This window comes from Leopardus geoffroyi, chromosome D1, assembly GCF_018350155.1.
Source record: "Leopardus geoffroyi isolate Oge1 chromosome D1, O.geoffroyi_Oge1_pat1.0, whole genome shotgun sequence".
In the NCBI taxonomy this organism is placed as follows: domain Eukaryota; kingdom Metazoa; phylum Chordata; class Mammalia; order Carnivora; family Felidae; genus Leopardus; species Leopardus geoffroyi.
In genome coordinates this window covers 46,187,514-46,207,360 of record NC_059329.1, presented here as the reverse complement: position 1 = coordinate 46,207,360, position 19,847 = coordinate 46,187,514, and the positions used below count along the sequence as shown (strand labels likewise).

The 19,847-nt window shown below is 47.3% G+C and overlaps 1 protein-coding gene across 3 annotated transcripts in view; it reads right to left on the bottom strand.

The window, feature by feature from the left end:
- The window catches only part of ME3 (malic enzyme 3), a 184,626-nt gene that overhangs the window by 33,816 nt on the left and 130,963 nt on the right, over positions 1 to 19,847 (bottom strand). For all 3 annotated transcript variants that reach the window (XM_045483694.1, XM_045483695.1, XM_045483696.1), the window contains one exon: positions 11,034 to 11,137. In XM_045483694.1, the coding sequence (XP_045339650.1) occupies positions 11,034 to 11,137 (104 nt within the window). The remainder of the gene's footprint in view (positions 1 to 11,033; positions 11,138 to 19,847) is intronic.

Below are 19,847 nucleotides of genomic sequence, written 5' to 3'. Positions count from 1 at the left end.
GAATTTCAAGAAGGTTGGCTATGAAGTAGGGAAAGGATGACAGCCTTTGGGGGATGAGGGACTGAAGGATTCATTTTTTAAAAATGTTTATTTATTTGGGGGGGGGGAGGTGTAAGAGAGAGAGAAAGAGAGAGCAGGGGAGAGGCAGAGACAGAGGGAGAGAGAATCCCAAGCAGGCTCTGTGCTGTCAGTACAGAGCTGGACACAGGGCTTGATCCCATAAACCATGAGATCATGACCTGAGCTGAAATTAAGAGTTGGACACTTACCAACTGAGCCACCTAGGTGCCCCAAGACGGATTCATTTTTGAGATGGGGCTGTCCCTATGAAGTAAAGGAGATAGCGTGGAAGAGAGGTGAGAGAGGAGTGATGGGGGAGGTCCCAGGGAAATGGGGGAGGTAGGAGCCAGAGTCCAGTTAGAGCCTGCAAAAGACATAGTCCCTCCCTCCAGGACCTCGCAGCCAGTGGAAGGGTGGACACAAAGCTCTTACACCACAGCCCCACCACAGATATGCCTGAGGGAATGACTCACTCTGCTGGGGCAGGAGTTGGGAAGGGATTCACAAGCATGATGGGGAAACTATCCTGTAGGTGAGGAAACTGGAAACCATGGATTGGAGAAGGTGGGAATACTGAGCCTGGAAAAGAGAAAGCCAAGGGGAATGAGGCATAATGATTTTCTTCAAAGACTTGAAGGCCTGTTCTGTGGACAAGGAATAATATAGTAGACTTATTTTATGTGGCCTTGGAGGAAAAAGTAGAGGCAACAGGTGGAAGTCAGCAAGACACAAATTCCAGTGATATATAAGGTAGAGATTTCAAGCACTGGATCACTGGAAGGGATTCTATAGTCACTGAAATGCCACTTGGCACGGAAGTTGTGGAAGGGATTCCAGCCAGGAGGTGCGGGCGGACCTCTAAGGTCCTTCCCTTCCTAGGTCTGGCACCAGGAGATCCCCCCGGTGTGCTGGGCTCTGGCAGCCAGACTGGCGGGCTCCTATAGCTGGCATTCTGGCCTAATGGGGAAAATTCCCATCAAGTAACAAGACGGTCACAGGAAGCAGTGATTTTCTAAGCAAAAGTACCAGAATAATGTGGCAATTCCTCAGTCACTGCTCTGATGGCCACCCCTGGCCAGACAGAAAACACTTCAGGAACAATTTGGATTTCCTCCTCAATTTCCCAGTTTGTCTGAGTTCCTGGGCAAGCACATAAATGGCGCCAGAAATCCCAGTGTGGAAAGAGGATGGTGGCTGATCTGCTGAACTCTTGACTTCTTAAAGGTCAGAGGTCAGTACTGGATTTCTCTTCTAGGGCACAGCATCTCACCCCTTAACCTTCTGCTCAGAAAGCCTGTGCACTTTTCCCAGCAACCAAATTGCTGGCCGGCTCAGGGGTGTCAGCATTTCCACCAGCTCTGGTCTGCCCACAGGCTGTACATTTTACTTGTCGTAAAGCTGCTGATGTTCCATGAAGCTTCTCTGATTAGTGTGGCTCATTCCGATCTCTCTCTGCAGGTGTACTACTCCATTACCTGTACCATACAGTCTGCCCTGCAGTCACAGCTCCAACCTTCTAAGAGTCTCAACTGCCTCTCATAGACCTGGCTAAATTCTACCCCAATTATGACAGTTAGTTGGGGGTGGAAGACAATAAGACTGGAAATCCCAGTCTGTGTTTGTGGGCTTTCTGGATGGAAGTGAGGCACAGCTGGGGAGGTTTCCCCTCCAGGAAAGACTAAGCTAGGTTAGGGGACAGACGAGATCAAAGCAGCATGAAGCAGTGTCCTTGAGGACAGGGGAAAAGTCTTATTTGCCATTGTTTGACACAAAAGCTGAAGAAGGAGCGCTGACCCCCTTTGCTGCTTCCAGCTCTGGACAAGTCAGCTTCAGATACCCGTGTTAGAAGACCCAACAAACATGCTGCTGTGTGCCCAGTGCCCTGTGCTTGCCTGGCTCAGTAAGTGTCATGAACACATGGAAGCAGGAATGACTGAATGCCAGAGAACAGTCCCTCCACACGAGTGCCCCACTGTACACATCAGTATGACATCAGCTCCCCTTGGAGCCACGCGCTCCTCTGAGACCACAGCAAGGTATCTCTGTGTCACCTTAGTTCAGGCCATTCCCTTGAACTTGAGGGTCGAGTTAACACAAATAAGGCCACTAGTAGAGGACATTCCCAGCCAGGCGGGGAGAGCAGGCAGCAGAGGGTCAGTAGTAAATGACCTCAGGTTTTGGAGTCATATAGGTTTGAGGTGAGCCCAAACTCTTGTTAATTTCTAGCCGGGTGATTTTGGACAAGTTACTTGACCTCTCTGAGCCTCAGCTTCTCTATCCCTAAAGGTTGCTGTGATAATTAAATGTAAAGCACCCCAGCACGGAGTAGGTGCTCTGTAAAAGTGAGTTGCTAGCTCTTTTCTGGGAAGAAGGCCATAACTTTTAAATCCAACCAAACGTCCCAAGTGCTCTGACCACTGTATTCCCCCTACCAGCCTTGAAGGACACTGCAGGCAGGGCCATTAAATAGGCACACATTAAATCTATACAACTCAATAGTAATTATTTGAGCATCTTTCTTTTTTTTCCCTAGTTGATTATAAACTCTTTCAGAGCAAAGGATATTTCTGACTTACCACTATGTTCAATAAATGTTTCCTCTGAATGAATATACAGATAAATACATGAATAAACAGGTGCTGCCTTGGACTATTTTTCTGATGATTTTATGTGTCCATGTTACAATCTTAGGAAGAACTGACTTCTTTGGGATGGGTGTGCACTTTGTACTGGCCACACTCTGGGGCACAGAGAAGGAAATGATAAAGGCTGAAGAAAGGATATGTGGAAGAAATTTCATGAATTAAGTGAAGGAGAGGAAACAACTGGAGAGGTTCCCCTTAATTTCCCACTGCTTTTATCATTATATGACCATAGGGAAATAATTTTCTTCCTGGGTCTCAGTTTCCCCACTTATGAAGTGCCAGACTTGGATCAAGTGAACAGGTTGTTTCTTGTTCTGGGGTTCTAAGACTGTGGGATTACAGTCCTAGGGAGGGAAATGGGAAAATGAGGGAAGACATAGATTGAACCGCAGAAGACATCCTAAAATTCAGTTTATGTGAAAATACTGAGTACTGACTGTCTATGCTGAGAACGACTCAGAAAGGGAACACTCCCTTGAAACGTTATTATCAGGGCTGGGAGTGAACAATTATGCTCTTAAAATTAAGATGAAATCTTGAAACTTTCTTTGTAGTCCAGATGTCACATGCTTTTCCTTTGTTTGTATCATTTTAAAACCACCGGGAGAAGCTTAGAGCCAAAGAGCCTCAGCTTTTCCCTTGGGGGCTGAGTGCATGAGGTAGACTTGTACTTTACGAAAAACCCTAGAGGGGGCGCCCAGCTCTGGTGAGTGATGGGGCAATAGGACCACCATTAAAGAAGGAAGAATCAAGAAGTGCCAGATAACTGACCCAGATGCTGGAGAATTTTCCCATCACAAAAAAGAAATGATAATTAAGTGATGTGATAGCTAACCCTATGGTGCATACTGCAATACACACACGCACACACACACACATATACACACACATACAATCAACAGGTTGTTTACCCTAAATGGACACTATAGGTCAATTATATCTCAATAAAAAATAAAAAACAAAGAAGGTGCTTCCCTCACTGCTGGTAGCTATGGAGTTTTGAAAATGAGAGTTGATGGCTGGTTCCTCCAGAGCCCCCCTTCTGGTGAGGATGGGTGGGTCACTAACCATGCCCTTGAACAAGCCAGAGAGAAAAGACATGAGTATGCTAAGTAGGATAGTTTCCAAAAGATCTTCCTCCCATTTATCTTCCCTGACGACCGTATCAAGAAGGTGTCTGGATTATGTTGAATGGTCTTTCATGTAAAATAACAGAAATAGAAAGTATCCAAGTTAGAGGGTGGGTTCTGGAGTTAGACCACTTCAGTTCACAGCTTGGCTCCACCATTTACCGGATGTAATTTGTAGGATGGACAAGCTCCCTAACCTTTCTGTGCCTCGGTTTCCTCATATGTAAACTGTGCATTCAGCACATGTTTATTGAAAATCCACAGCATAGTCAGCATTGTTCTGGGTGCTTGAGAGGTAGCAGTGAACAGAAGAGTCAAAGATCCCTCCCTTGGAACTTCTATTTTAGTGGGACAGGACAATAATTGTTATCTACTTAATAGGACTATTGTAGTAAATGACTTAATGTAAGTGAGTTGCTTTGTTGTCTAGAAGAGCCTAGGTTAGCCTAGCATTGAATTCACCAAAGGGAGAAGAGTGAGATTGTTGCTTGCTTCTTTCTTTCCTTAGTGGACTGTTTTTTTTTTTTTTTTTTTAACATAAGGAACTATTTCTGGGCAACAATCAGCTGCTTAACTCATTATAAAACAATTCGTTATTCTAATCACAAAACAGATGCCTGTGCACAAACAATCAAATGTTACAGAAATGGATGCCTTGGAAAGAAAACACCCCTGGCAACTGCATCCCTTAACTGTAGTCACTGTTCACAGCTTGCTGTAGAAGCATCCAGATAGTTTTTTCTTTTTAGAAAAAACTTGATGAAATCATTTGTTTTTCAGAATTTTTACCAGTTATCTAACTTATGAAAAAACAATCTGGTTAAGCCTAATAAAATAAATCTGATAGAATAAGAAAAAACTGTGTGAATGAACACAATACAGAGAAAGAGAAAATGAGAATTAGTAATGTACTGTGCTATGGATTGTTTGGAATTGCTATATCCCCTCTGGCATGGAGAGATGAGGCTTGGACTTGGGGGCTCTGGGCTTATCCATCCTTTCTTTTCTTTTTTTTTTTTTTTTTTTTTTTTAAATTTTTTTTTTTTTCAGCGTTTATTTTTTGGACAGAGAGAGACAGAGCATGAACAGGGGAGGGGCAGAGAGAGAGGGAGACACAGAATCGGAAACAGGCTCCAGGCTCTGAGCCATCAGCCCAGAGCCCGACGTGGGGCTCGAACTCACGGACCGCGAGATCGTGACCTGGCTGAAGTCGGACGCTTAACCGACTGCGCCACCCAGGCGCCCCCCATCCTTTCTTTTCTTTGCGAAATGCTCGTTTCATGAGTAGTGGCTCAGAAAAAATCTTTCCTGATAAAACACATTGGTGTCCCATTTCCTTTCTGGATAATCAGGTATAGGAATGGAGAGTGCCTGAAATACCCCCAGGTAGTACTTTTTTTTTTAATGTTTATATATTATTTTTCAGAGTGAGAGAGAGAGCATGAGCAGGGGGGCAGGCAGAGAGAGAGAGAGAGAGAGAGAGCGCTACAGTCTGAAGCAAGCTCCAACCTCTGTGCTATCAGCACAGAACCCGATGTGGGGCTCGAAGTCACAAACCACGAGATCGTGACCTGAAGTTGGACGCTTAACTGACTGAGTCACCCATTCACCCCCCCAACAGGTAGTACTTTTTGAGGGCTTGGGATTTCTGAAGGTGTCCTGCCCTAATACTAGCATACTCTGCTGGACTTCCAGGACTCTGTTTTTCATTTGCAGGAGGCTTTTGTTTTGTTTTGGTTCCTTTTCAAATTTGCTTGCGTTTTTTCTTTTTTTTCCCCAAGTGTTGGGTACTTTCCTCATTACATCATTCTTGTGAAAATTATCTCCTTAATACATTTAAGTAAAGCTGCTTTATAATCTTTCTGAGGATAATTCATTTTTCTGGGGTTCTAAGTCTTCTATTAGCTGTATATATGATTTTCCCACAGTGTGGACTGTTTCCATGTGGATTATTGTGAAGCATGAATTTATTTTCATTGGGGAGCTGTTTTCCCCTCAAGGAATTCCACACAGCATGGCTCGTGGGAGTGTCCCTATAGAGAAGTTTTACTTTTCCTTCTTTTAACTAAAAAATTTTTTTGGGGGGGCGCCTGGGTGGCTTGGTCGGTTAAGCGTCCGACTTCGGCTCAGGTCATGATCTTGCGGTCCGTGAGTTCGAGGCCCGCGTTGAGCTCTGGGCTGACAGAGCCTGGAGCCTGTTTCCGATTCTGTGTCTCCCTCTCTCTCTGCCCCTCCTCTGTTCATGCTCAGTCTCTCTCTGTCTCAAAAATAAATAAACGTTAAAAAAAATTTTTTTTATTTTTGAGAGAGAGAGAGAGAGAGAAAGAGAAAGAGGGGCAGAGAAAGGGAGAGAGAAAGACTCCCAGACTCTGTGCCCTCAGTGCTGACCCTGACATGGGGCTCAACCCCACAAACCATGAGATCATGACCTGGGCAGAAACCAAGAGTTGGATGTTCAAACGACTGAGCCACCCAGGCACCTCTACTTTTCCTTCTGCCAGGTTCCCCAGCTGTATCACTGGCAGGGGAAAATATTTTGTACTCATCTCTTAACCTTGTGTATGTTATAAATGTGGACTCCAAATCACATGTGGTGAAGGCTTAAGGTTTTGGTTTCTTCCAAACATTCTTCCCCCTCACAAGCACCTTGTCGTTTGTCAGGCTTGCTGAGCACAGCCTGTTTCTTCTTCACTGAGAGCGTCAGCCACTGAAGGCTCCCAGTCTTCTGCAGGACTGTCGGTGCCAACATACTGCCTGGTACGGGTCTCAGCACTTGACCCTGCTGTGTGGGTGTGGGGATCCATCTCTGAGCCTGAATGATGAGAAGGAAAGAGCCATGCAAATGGAAGCACATTCATGACTGGGGAAGGAAGCATGAAGGCTCTGCATGCGGCTCTAACAAAATGACACATGGAAGGAAGAGCAAGGCAAGTGTGAGTGGAGCTGAGATGGTGGCAGGTGAGGCCATCAAAGGCTTCTTTCCAGCTCCAAGAGCACAGTACAGGGGGGCTAGATGTCAGAACTGGTGGGGTAATCTCAAGGCAGTTTAGTGATTTTTTCTTCTTGGGCAAGTTTCTGTTTCTCATTTTTGTATTAAGAAATGCCACACAAAGAGATGTTCAGTTATGCAAGGGGACGATGCTCCCCAATGAACCATGACTCCTGGTATTTTTGTCCTGTGTTATCTCCTCCCTTGGAATCTGGTATGGATCTATAATTTGCTTTAAGTAGTGGAATGTGGTAGAAATTTTATTGTGCCAGTCCCACTATGGTGTGGCCTCAGGTATCAAGTGTAGGATCATGTGTGAGAGAGAGAGGGACTGAGAGAGAGAAGACAAAGACAGAAAGAGAGAGAGACTGAAAGAACCAGAGACAGAAAGCTGAAGAGACTCAAAAAGACAATTTTCTTGAACTAAAAAGCACAAATTTTTTTAAGTCAAGGGGCATCTGGGTGGCTCAGTCGGTTAAGCGTCCGACTTCGGCTCAGGTCATGATCTCACAGTCCATGAGTTCAAGCCCCGTGTTGGGCTCTGTGCTGATAGCTCAGAGCCTGGAGCCTGCTTCAGATGCTGTGTCTCCCTCTCTGCCCCTCTCCTGCTTGCATTCTGTTTCTCTCTTTCTCAAAAATCAATAAACATAAAAAAAAGGCTTGTTGTTGTTACTGTTTTTTTAAATTCTCATTTGTCTTCTTCTTTATCACTCCTCTCAACAGCTTAGAAACCTCTAGTTTAGAGTTGGGAGCTACAGAGAAAGGGGGTGGTTTCCCTCCCAAGCCCTTCAAAAGGCTGACACGGCTGCTGACCACAAACTCTGTCCAAGCATCAGATGGGGCCAGGGCTACAGGTGCAAACTTAAAACAGACCATTCCCATCCATTCTACTGTAAGTAACCAAACATGTAAGTGGAAACCACTGGGGCAACAGTGTTCTGGGTCCCACCGTGTTGCAGAGAGAGCAGGGAGGATGGAGTGACTAGTGTTCCCTACTGGAGTGGCAGGCTATGTCTCAGCTTTGAGCAGCCCACTGATAGATATTTACTGCTGAGATTCCTTCTACCCTGGAGGGTCCTCCTCCCCAGTGGCCAAACCCCAGGATAGTAACTGAGCTACAGCGACTCTTTAAGGCCAAAAAAACCTTAAGACACACCCCCATCAGGGGATAGGGGGTTTTCATTAGCAGGATGTTTGGAAAAAGACAAGGAAGTTGAAGGCAGGAGTCAACATTTCCCAAAGTTCTTTCTTAAAATACACTGTGTTTGGTTTCAGGGCTGCTGACTCACCCCCCGTCCAGGCATCCGATCTCGGGGCTACTATATTCCCCAGAGTGCCTGGGGAGACCAGCTCATTTCCCACCTACAGTATCCACAGAAACATCTGCTTTAGCTTATTAGAGAGTCAAAACAAGCAACTGTCAACTCATCACCATCTCCACTTGAGGACGCATTCCTCTTGGCTGACGCACGCCCCTCCCCAGCCCCCCACCCTGACTGCCTGCATGTCTGAGACTGTGAGCTGACTCTGATGATAAATGGAAGAGCCTCTTATATCCTCGTTTATCTAACCTTCTCACACGCATAGCAAGACTTCTCTCTGGGGAATCGAGGAACGACTTCTGACTCCTCAGATAAGCAGTAGGCCCTGGAAACAGGAAGCAGAAACCGGGCTCTCCAAGCCCCTTCCATTCCCTTCTCTTCCTCTGCAGGTAACTGCACTGTGGAAAGCAGTCTGGTTTTGGAGCCAGCAGACCCAGGTTCAGCCTGCAGTCCTGCCTGACACTGTGGGACCTAAGACAGGTTCCTTAGCCTCTCGGGGCCTCAGTGTCCTCTTCCATAAAATGGGAACAGTATTACCTATCCTGCCAGCCATGCAGGGATCTTATGTAGTCCAAAAGTAATACGGGGTAGGAAGCATCCTAAAAAAGAGTCTCTGATGCTTAAATTTCCTCCTATAATCACATCACCCATAATCTACTCTTGAACCTGTTCTGTGACGAGGAACTCATTCCCACAGACAGTCTAGTGCACCATGGGATAGTTCTAATTTCTTTTGAGCTGAAAACTGCCTCTTTTGGCATTCTACCAATTCCTCTCTAGGTGGGTATACAGAAACAAGTTGAGCCCTCTTCTGAAACAATTGCTTTCAGCTATCTGGAGGTGTACCTCACCCTGATACTGACAAAGCAGCCCCTAAGCCTCCTCCCCACCAGGCTAAGCCTTTGAAACCCTCCCTCACTGTTATGGTTACTGTTCTCCAAAGGCACTTCAGGTAAGTTATGACCCTTAAGTGTCTTGTCCAGAACCGAATCTGGTGTTCAGGATGGCCTGAAAGGGGGAGAATGAGCTGGGACATTCACCTCTCTTGTTCTAGACGCTATGCCTCTATTAATGCATTTGATCCCCAGGTGCTCTGGTGGTTATACCTCAATAGAAGCACTTCCTCTATAATCTCAGTTGTGAGCACCTAGCTTTCTGATTACCACCTCCTTTGTGGCCAGCTCATTTGATCTTTTACCTACCTCAATAATTCTTAAGCCCCATTAGGACTTACCATCCCTTGATCATGTCACTGTCCCCTATTCTCCTCTGCCCCTGCCATGTCCTCATGTCCCTTCTTAGCATAGACCTCAGGACACATCATTATAATCACCCCCTTGAATACACTCACAGTTCTCTTTTTCTCTCTTGCCTATCAAAATCCAACCTTGACTAAATCCTACTTTCTGCCTCTTCCTGTCCGCATCCAGATAGCTGAAACTAGCCAGAGGAAAAAAAAACACAGAAATAGGTTAAATTCATGACTAGTGATTTGTGGGGGGCCATGGGGCTGTCCAGCAAGCATCCTCACGTACCCTAGTTTGGACATTTCAGGTCATACCTTCTCTAGCCTTAAACCTCCACCACCTCTGCCCCATCCTTACTCTCTGTGGATGACCTTGTCCTTGGTTAGTGGACCTTCCATCCCCAGCCCCCACCACATCTACCCACCTACCCATGCCTGTGCCTCTCTGTCCCTGTGGATGGGCATCTGTGCACTCATCTAAAGGTAAGCTCTTCAGGTGTGCACCAAACTCTCACCCTCTTGCTTACTTGGGAACTTTGGACCCCACCCCCCTGACCCTACACTCCATTACTAATTTCTGCTTTTCTACAGGATCATTCACATTCCATATAATTACAGTATTATTTTCTTTCATCTTAAAAAACACAACAATAAAATGCTTGCATCTTATCCCCTGATAGGTACCAGATGAGGAAAGTTAAAAGCTCAGGAACCTACTCAATGACATCATAGACCTAGAGGAGAGGGGGTCAAGAGTCAGATCTAGTTTTCCTGCCCCCAAAACTGCAGAGGCCAGAGCAGCTCTCTTCCCAGCCCACTGCTTTGCTCTGAGCAGCTGAGCGCAGGAAAGGGAGTACTTTGCCCCAGATGCCCAGTCCAGCTCTGCCATGACCTGGGCACTCTTGGGACAGCAACAAAGGCTGGAGGTTCTCAAGTGACTAGGGGACCTGCGGGGTCTGCAGGGGTCTGCCCAGCTGCTGAAAGTCTGTCTTGACTGACTTGCCTGTCAGACTATACATGGGTGGGTGGAGAGGCTATTTCCAGAACTCCATCCCAGGACCATGCCAGCCACAGCAGGGCGTGTGGGTGGCCGTGATGGCACACAGATGGGGCAGGTGAGGGGGGCTGAAGCCACCGATATGACATGCCCCAGAGCACAGATGACACCTCATAAATCCTGCAGGCCCATAGCCGTGTGACCTGCTATGGTGGTTCATTAATGCTGCCTGGTCCTCACGTACAGGTGGAAATGACGGCTGGTGTGGCAAGCTGCCTTCCCAAGCCAGTCTGCCAGAAGGGCACACTTCTTTTCTCCACCGCTCACTACATCCCTGTTCATGCCAAGAGCCCAGAACAGCTCAGCAAAGGGGTTTTCTTTCTGGGACATCGGGCACTTAGGCTCTCAGTCATCAACCCTCTTCCCTCTCCCCTCTGTTCTCAAAGAGTCTCCCACGGAACAAACCCAATGGCTTTGAGTCTTCCAGATACACGGGGTCAAGTTGCAACTTTCAGAACACTCAGAAAAGCATGCATCTCCTGCCTCTTGTTTGTGCATCTGCTGAACAGTCAGATACGGTGTTGGCCTGATCCAGACCATCTCCCAAGAGTCCTCTTTCAAAAGGAATAGGCTGACCCACTTACTTGTCTGTCACAGCCTGCATGAACTCGTCCAGCAGGTCATCGTACTCCTTCCCACGCACACGCTGGTGTTTCAACCCAATGTACAGGGGGTCTCTGAGCAGCTCCTGGAGAAGACAGCATCCGTTTGTTCAACTGTCCTGGTTTAGTGGGAAGGACCAGGGAGAGGGGGCGGAGGGAGCTGGACGCTGGCTGCCCAACCTGCCTCGCCAAGTGTCATGCCTAGAAGGGTCTGGAGGGACTCCTAGGTGGTTCCAATGTTAGGAAACAAGGATGCTTTGACACAGAAAATCCTCTCTCAGACGTGGTCTTCCAACCCCTGGCTGCAGGTGCTCTGGTTTTTTTTTTTAATTAAAAAAAAAAGTTTATTTATTTTGAGAGAGGGAGAGGGAGAGAACGAGCCAGGGAGGGACAGAGCCCAAACAGGCTCTGTGCTGTAAGTGCAGAGTCGGACGTGGGGCTCAAACTCATGAACCATTAGACCTGACCTGAGCTGAAATCAAGAGTCGGACACTTAACCGACTGAGCCACCCAGGTGCCCCTGTTCTGGGTTTATTTCAAGGTTTCCCAATACTGGCACTATTGAAATTTTGGCTTGGAATTCTTTGATGAGAGGGCTGATCTGCACATTGTAGAATATTTAGCAGCATCTCTGGCCTCTATCCATTAGAAGTCAGTAGCACCCCCAGTTATGACAAGAAAAAATGTCTCTAAACACTGCCAAACGTCTATTTGGGGCTCTAGACAGCATCTGGATTGAGGTATTGGGTCTCGTCCAAAGTCACAGATCTGAATTCAAATTAGAAAACACTTTATTCATTCAAAAGAAATCTCACTGAATACCTACCACGTGCCTGGCACTGTGCTAGTCCCTGAGGGTACAAGGATACAATGATACAACCAGATATTTCCGCTCAAGAAAGATGTCCCCCTGCAGAATACCTCCTGTGTTAGGGGTCCCCCCCATTCCACCTCTTGCAGCTCTGTCACAGCCCTCACACACTCTGGTTATCTTCTGTGTCTGCCACTGGCCAACTTCCCACCTCTTCTCTAACCCCTCACACACACACCCTACACAATCAGTGGACCCGATCATGCACATTTACTGCCGGTCTGTTACTGCTGACACTGGGCCCTCCTGGGGTCTGTAAATGAGTAAGGAGTGGTTGTTGCCTTCAAGGTGCTCACCGTCTACTGCAGGGGGCTCATGAGTAAACAAACTCTACTACAGTGAAGAGTGACACTGTTTTGGCACTAAGTCTGGCACATGGAAGCACAGGGAAGGAGTAAAGTAATTCCCACTGGGGGATAGGCGGTGACTGTCATGGGGGAAATAGTCGAGCATTAAAAGACACAGTGGGGTGCCTGGGTGGTTCAGTGGGTTCAGCATCTGGCTTCTGCTCGGGTCACGATCTCACGGTTTGTGGGTTCAAGCCCCACATCAGGCTCGCTGCTGTCAGTGCAGGGCCTGCTTCACATCCTCCGACCCCCTCTCTCTCTCTCTGCCCCTTTACCACTCACGTGCTTGCACGCTCTCTCAAAAAACAAAACAAAGATGGGCAGATTTTGACAGGTAGGCTGGGCTCTCCAAGTGGAGTCAGCATAGGGAAGGGCTGGGGGCTGGAGGCAGAAGGAGGGAAAAGTGCCTGGTATATTCAGGAAACAGTAAGTGATTCTGTGTGTGAGCGTCTCCAGAAGTTTTTTGTCTGCAGCACCAAAACTATGAGCTCCTTGAGGATAAGTATCATGTTACGCTCATCTCTGCATTGTAGGATGCAGAGATAAGGACCCCACAGCCCTGCCCTTAAATGGAAGCTCCCCCCCACCCCGCCCCAAATCTGACCCCCATCACAGACTAGCCGTGACCTTGGGCAAATCACAGGACCCCTTGGACCTGTCTTCTCATTTGTCAAAAGGGAATGAGACGCCAGCTGGAAAGTGTGCTTATGATGATTAAATAATGCCTGTGAGAGAGCTTTGTGAGTTTTAACATACGCCATAAAGTGATGACAGCAGCTTTAACTTTCACAGCGCTTCATATGTGCCACATGCTAAGGAACATTCTAAGTATGCAATTCTCCCCTAAGAGGTGGGACATCCACAGAGGTGTGTGGCTCAGAACTCCCTTAAGAGAACCTGCTGAGGAAGAGGAGTTGAGTGGACAGCCTTCAGCTGCCATGCTGTCTCTGGGCTGCTCCCAGCCATGGCCACGCACAGCAGATGCCTGGCCAATGCCGGGCCAACCCTCTGTGCAGGCAACCCGGGCTTGGGTTTTCCATCAACCTTCCTGAGGCTTTCCCAGGACCACACTGCAGACTGGGATCTTCTTAATTAATTCATAGAGACAGAGTGCAAGTGAGGGAGGGGCAGAGAGAGAGGGAGACACAGAATCCGAAGCAGGCTCCAGGCTCTGAGCTGTCAGCACAGAGCCTGATGTGGGGCTCAAACTCACAAACCGTGAGATCATGACCTGAGCCAAAGTCAGACACACACTCAGGCTGGGGTCTTCTGAGGTCTCCTTCCTTCCTTCTCTGCTTTCAAGGGGGTCAGATCTACACTGTAGCCTGAAGGCCCCACCCACTCACCAGCTGCTCCTGCTTCCCCCTTTATTCTTCCTGGGTGTTCCCCAACAAACCTTTCACACCTCTGTTTCTCAGAGGATCGGGTACACAGACCTCAGGCTGGTAAGTGGAAGAGTCAGGACTCAAACTCAGGCTGCCTGGCTCCAGAGCCCACGGTTCTCCCCACAGAGCCACAAAGCTCGGGCAGCTCTTTTGCACATCCACCAGAATGGAGTTATTTTTGTTAAAGACACTGCTCTAGACCCATACTGTCTTGATAGTGCTACAGACGTGGTTATGCAAAAGTGTAGGGGACAGACAAGACTAGGCAGGAAGTATCTGCCTTCCTAAACCCTCAACCCCAATCCCAAGTGCACACAACCCAAGGTAGGTGTAGAGCTTTCTGCAAAGCACCACAGTCTACATTTAGCAAGAGGGTCAGCCCTATCCTTTGACTCTCACTCTCTTCACCTCCAGATTATACCTCCCTGAGACAGTTTAGGATTCTGCCCTGGCAGGCATGTGTGTTTATTAGACTAAAGGATGACGGTGGGCATTCAGGTGCCCACCCTTCACGTGCCACCTTCAAGGTGACCCTGAAAAAGCCACTTAAGGGCAGGAAACATCCAGCCAAGGGCACACCATAAAGTAAATGTTGTGAGGACTTGATGGAAAGCTAGACAGTCATTAAAGTTAGTGGTTTTTAAAACTGTGCAGCCACCTGGACAAATGTGGTTATTTAATGAGGTTATTTAAACCTTTTTTTTAATGTTTATTTTTGAAGGAGAGAGATAGAGCATGAGCGGGGAAGGGGCAGAGAGAAGGGGAGACACAGAATTTGAAGCAGGCTCCAGGCTCTGAGCTGTTAGCACAGAACCCAACACGGGGCTGGAACCTTTGAATCGTGAGATCATGACCTGAGCTGAAATCAAATGCTCAACCGACTAAGCCACCCGGGCGCCCTGTGTATGAGATTATTTTAAGTGAAAAGAGCAGGATATAAAAGGGCACAGATGTAATTTCAGCTATCCGAAACACACACACACACACACACACACACAGACATGCACACACACAGCCCTGAAGGGCATACACATATAGAAACAGTATAATTCTCAGCATCTGCAGAAAAGACTCACAGTTTTAGTTCTTATACAGACTTAAAGGGTCCAGCAGTGAGTTACAATCTGTAACGTTGCGAAAGTGAAGATTTGAATCACTGGTACTATCAGGCAGCGAAAAGTGAGTTCCTCAGTGCTGCGTGTGTGGTTTGTGGGGCAAGGCAAATTCTCCAGAGGTACTGAAAAATTTTAGGATTTTCCAAAACTTTCTCAGTATATCTATGTTTAGAATCAAAGGTCAACCATAATGAGGTACTACTGAGACATAAGAGTGACTACGAAAGCTTTAGAAGAGTCTTTATATTTTGCTTTTATATTAAAATGTTTTATGCCTGAAATACTTCCTAACTAAGCACACACAAAAAATTGGAAATAAAGTTTCTATATGGAGATAATACTGAAATATAAATACTGAAAATATTTGTATAGAACTTTCAAGTAATTTACTACTGAATCAAAAGTAATTCGATCCTTCTGTCTTACCTATTCTCATCCCCATTTCACAGATGAGGAAGGTGGACAGTTTACGGAAATTGCCCAAACGCACACAGCCAGAAAGCAGCTAAGCCTTGCTTTGACTGGACCTCATGACAGTGTCCCTTCTCCCCAATATTCCATGTAGGAGGGGAACAGCTGACCTGGGGGTGGCTTGTCCGCTGCCTGGTCCTCTGGAGGAACTCAGCAGTGGCTGGGAAGGTCAGGCTATCATCCTGCAGGTGAGGCCGGGGAGCAGTGATGGAGTCCCCATCACTAGCCAGCTGGATCTCCTTTGGCAGGAGGGGGAATGGCTTCTCCAAAACAGCACAGGTGGAGCACTCACTCTGTCCTGGCACACCATGAAACAAGAAGTCCATATTCTGCCCTCTGTCCCACTGAGTGACTTACCTGTAACAATGGCTGCCAGCAAGGCGTGGGGCTGTAACTGACCTGGACTCTCTCCTTGCACCCCTCCTCTATCCTTCACTTCCTTACGTACGTGTTTAGAAGTTTTCAGTAGGTAGTATTGCCAGAAAAAATACAGAACGCCTACTTCAACTTGAATTTCAGTTAGGCAATAATTTTTTCTTTTAGCCTAAATATATCCCAAGTGTTGCAAGGAACATACATGGAACACAGGCCAAAATATGATTAGCTATTTACCTGAAATTTAAATTCAATTGGCATCGTATATTTTTCTTTGCTAAATCTGGTAACCCCAGCAAGAGAGGCAGAAGGGATCTTGAAGCTGGGAGGCAGTGTGCTGCATGCAGAGCAAAGGGCACTGCCGGGCTGGGTGGTACTGGTCAGGGTGCTCCCTCTGAGCGCCCTCAGTCTGGTCTGGCTTTGGCATTAGACAGACCAGGGTTCGAATTTAGGCTCTGTCACTAAGGTTTGTGAATTTGGGTGTTTCTTGGAGACAAAATGTCATGGAAAACAAAATGGGTTTCCTCCTCTTCACTTGCCATATCTCTGAGTACTGGATTAAAGCTGGAAGAGAGATGAACTTCCTGGCCTGGAAAAATATGTATCTTAAGTAGCAACAGGCACGCTAAGAGGTTACCCAGAGAACATCTGGGGGTCTGGGAAGGTCATGGGATTGGGTTCATGCATGGACACAGCACACCCCCCCCCCCCCCCGAAATGGCAGTTATGCCTACCACATGTGTCCCTGGTTGCTCGGTCAAACCCATGGGTAAGCTACAAAGATCCCAGGAGGGGCACCCTCAGTGATCACATGCACACAGGGAGTGAGTGCCTCTGATGGCACCACATGGTGAACGCTGGCTGTTCATCAGCCTCAGCAACGATGGTCTCGAGAGGCAGAAGCAGGCCTTCAACACCCAGCTCTGTTGGCAAACCCATGCTTCCTCAGCAGTCCAGTAACACACCCAAGGCTGTTTGCCCAGCTCTGTTGACAGTCTGTTCCCATGTGTCCCCAAGGAGCTCTCCACCCATTAGAATCCATCGAGGCTCAAGACTCCTAAGGCTCAGAGGCCATTTTAGAGCCAAGCCCCCGCCCCCCCCCCCCCCCCCCGCCCCTGGGTTGCCCTGCAGGACCTACTGTGTAGAGTGACAAGAGCACTAGGCTCAGAATCAAACCCGGGGAAAGCCACTTCTGCTCGGAGGCCCCTCTTCCTGGGTGGAACAAGGGGTTTGAAGGACAAGTACACTTGGCCCTTGAACACAGATTTAGACTGTGCAGGCCCACTTACATAGGGATTTTTTTTTTCGATACAGTACAGTGCCATACATGTATTTTCTCTTGTGATTTTTAAAAAATTTTTAAATGCTTATTCATTTTTTGAGAGTGCGTGCACACTCAAGAGTGGGGGAGGGGCAGAGAGAGAGGGAGACACAGAATCTGAAGTAGGTTTCAGGCTCCAAGCTGTCAGCACAAAGCTCGACGGGGGGCTCAAATCCATGAACCACGAGATGATGACCTGAGCTGAAGTCGGACTCTTAACGGACTGAGTCACACAAGGCGCCCCTCTCTTGTGATTTTCTTAATATTCTTTTCTTTTCTCTAGCTTACTTCATTGTAAGGATACAGTATCTAACACACACAACATACAAAGTATGTGTTAATCGACTATGTTATTGATAAGGCTTCCTGTGGATAGTAGGCTAGTAAGTTTTGGGGGACTCAAAAGTTATATATGGATTTTCAACTGCATGGGGGTTAGCACCCCTCACTCCTAGGTTATTTAAGGGGCAATTATCGTTCCAGTCCCTTCTAATGTGGACAGTGCATGATGCCGTCTGGCCTTGCATGTGTAGGAAATAAAACGTACAAACCGATCCACACACAGCCTTGACAGAGGCCCAGAGCAGGTGGGCCTATCTGGGAGGGGCTCCCTGGCTTTGTCCCTTTAGAAGTTCAGCATGGGATGTCCCCTTTTCATGGGATCACTGCCCACCATATTTATCTTTCCAAACCTCCTTGGGGGCAGCAGGTAAAAGTGACTCAGTTTCAGGGCTGCAGGCAGCAGATGTTTTCCTTCAACAGGAAACATGGAGGGGTGTTTTCCTTGACTCTGATTAAAGCTCCTGTTGCCTCAGGGGTTTTCACAGAGCTGCACACACAGATGGTGTCATCATCCTGACCCTACAGCCCCCCACAACAGCACCGTCCCTGCACTGACATGTGAGATGAAAGGTGCAAGATTAAGCCTCTCTCCCGTTGCTCTGGCTTGCTGGGTGTGTGTGTGTGTGTGTGTGTGTGTGTGTGTGTGTGTGTGTGTGGTGGGGGGCGGGGGTCTCCTGTTGCTCTGGCTTGCTCTGGGGGTGGGTGCAGGGAGATATGCCCCAAGACTTCTGGGCCGGGGGTGGGAATCTTGCAAATTGACTCCTTTTTTTAAAAAGAACTGTAGTGTGGGACATCATATAGTGAATGCATCTGGAAAGAGTGAAACCACTGTCTTCCTGATATGGGCCGCTTTCTAACTTTGGATTTTTTGTCTTGAATTTTGTGAAGAGGGTCTGGTGGGAGCCTGCCTTTCTCTGGAGCAAGAGGACCCTGCAGATAACATCGGCACACCTATGCCTGAGTGTCCACAGGACCCTGACTGGTTGAAACACCTGCTTCCCAGTCTTCATTACCTAGTCTATAACACGAATGCCTGACCCCTTGAAGAAGAGTGCCAGAGTGGACAAGGCAACTCTGGAATCAGAGATACCCAGGTTCAAATCCCAGCTCTGACACTCAGTGCTGTGGTACCTGTGGAAAGTAGTTAACAGGTTTCAGTCTCAGTTTCTTTATCTATAAAATGGGGGAGGACAATATCTCATACAGCTGCTGTCAGAATTAAATGAGATTGAAATCTATAAAATCTGTTAAAATCTATAAAGGCTATGAAAATCTATAAAGCCCTGGCACATTGCAGATACTGGTACTGGTCTAACTGCACGGGGTGGGAACTGCTTTCTCTCACCTCATGCTGTGGGGGCAGCACCTCCTCTCACCTTGTGTTTCCCCCTCTCAGCGGGGGATACTCTGGTCCTTCCTGACAGGAGTAGGCAGACCCAGGGGAAGCTCTCTCACTTCCACACCCAGAGGGAGAAGTGATTCAGAGTCCTAAAGCCTCAGGGGGAGAAGCAGACACTTGGTGGAGATGTAACACATGAGCCATTAAAATGATCAATTAGGTGGCAGTATTGAAACACTGACAAGTAGAATATTCCACCCACGCCTGGCTCTCATTTATCTTCCTCATGCCTAGCCAGTGCCTGACACCTACTCAACATTCAATAAACTCTTGCTAAGTAAGTAGAGAGAGAGTGTTCATGAAATACCATTCATTGAAAAAATCAGAACAAAATTATAGGCACATTACTCCATCTATGTTTATGCATAGACAGATACTGGAAAGAAACATAGATGTAGCATTGTGGGAGAAATGTCATTTCTGTTTTAAGATTTTGAATAATGTGTTCAAGTGACCTTAGTAATAAAAATTCTAAAAATCAAGAAATGACCTTTGCTTACAAAGCAGCAGGAAGCCAGGCAGGCAGCTGTGGTATGGGAAGAGGAGGGCAGATACAGATTAGGATCCCTGCCTTGTCACTCCTAGCAGATCTTTGTGGGCAAATTAATTTCTCTGGGTTGTCAAGCTTAAACAGGGTGGTCTGTGAAAAGCTGCCTGGCCATGATTTACTCATAGTTTCCTGCCATCTCTTCTGGTGGGTTTATTACAAGCTGGGGCTCTAGATTTTAGCACATCATTGCAAGGGTGTTGGACCTTTAATGACACAGGACCTTATGCATGTGCTACAGGCGACTGACACCCTTCCAGGGGATACAGAGGTCTTAGGATCAGACTCAATGCTGCTTGGAGCGGGTTCTTAGGAGACAGTGAGTAAAGATCTCAAACCCAGTTGGAGTGGCATCTGGGTGGTTCAGTCAGTTTAAACGTCTGACTTCAGCTCAGGTCATGATCTTGTGGTCTGTGTGTTTGAGCCCCACGTCGGGCTCTGCACTGACAGCCCAGAGCCTGGAGCCTGTTTCGGATTCTGTGTCTCCCTCTCTCTCTGCCCCTCCCCTGCTCGTGTTCTGTGTCTCTCTCCCTCAAAAAATAAACATTAAAAAAATTTAAATCCAGTGGGAACACAGCAGAAGTACTGGATGGGAAGAACAATTAAAACTTTGCTACACTTGG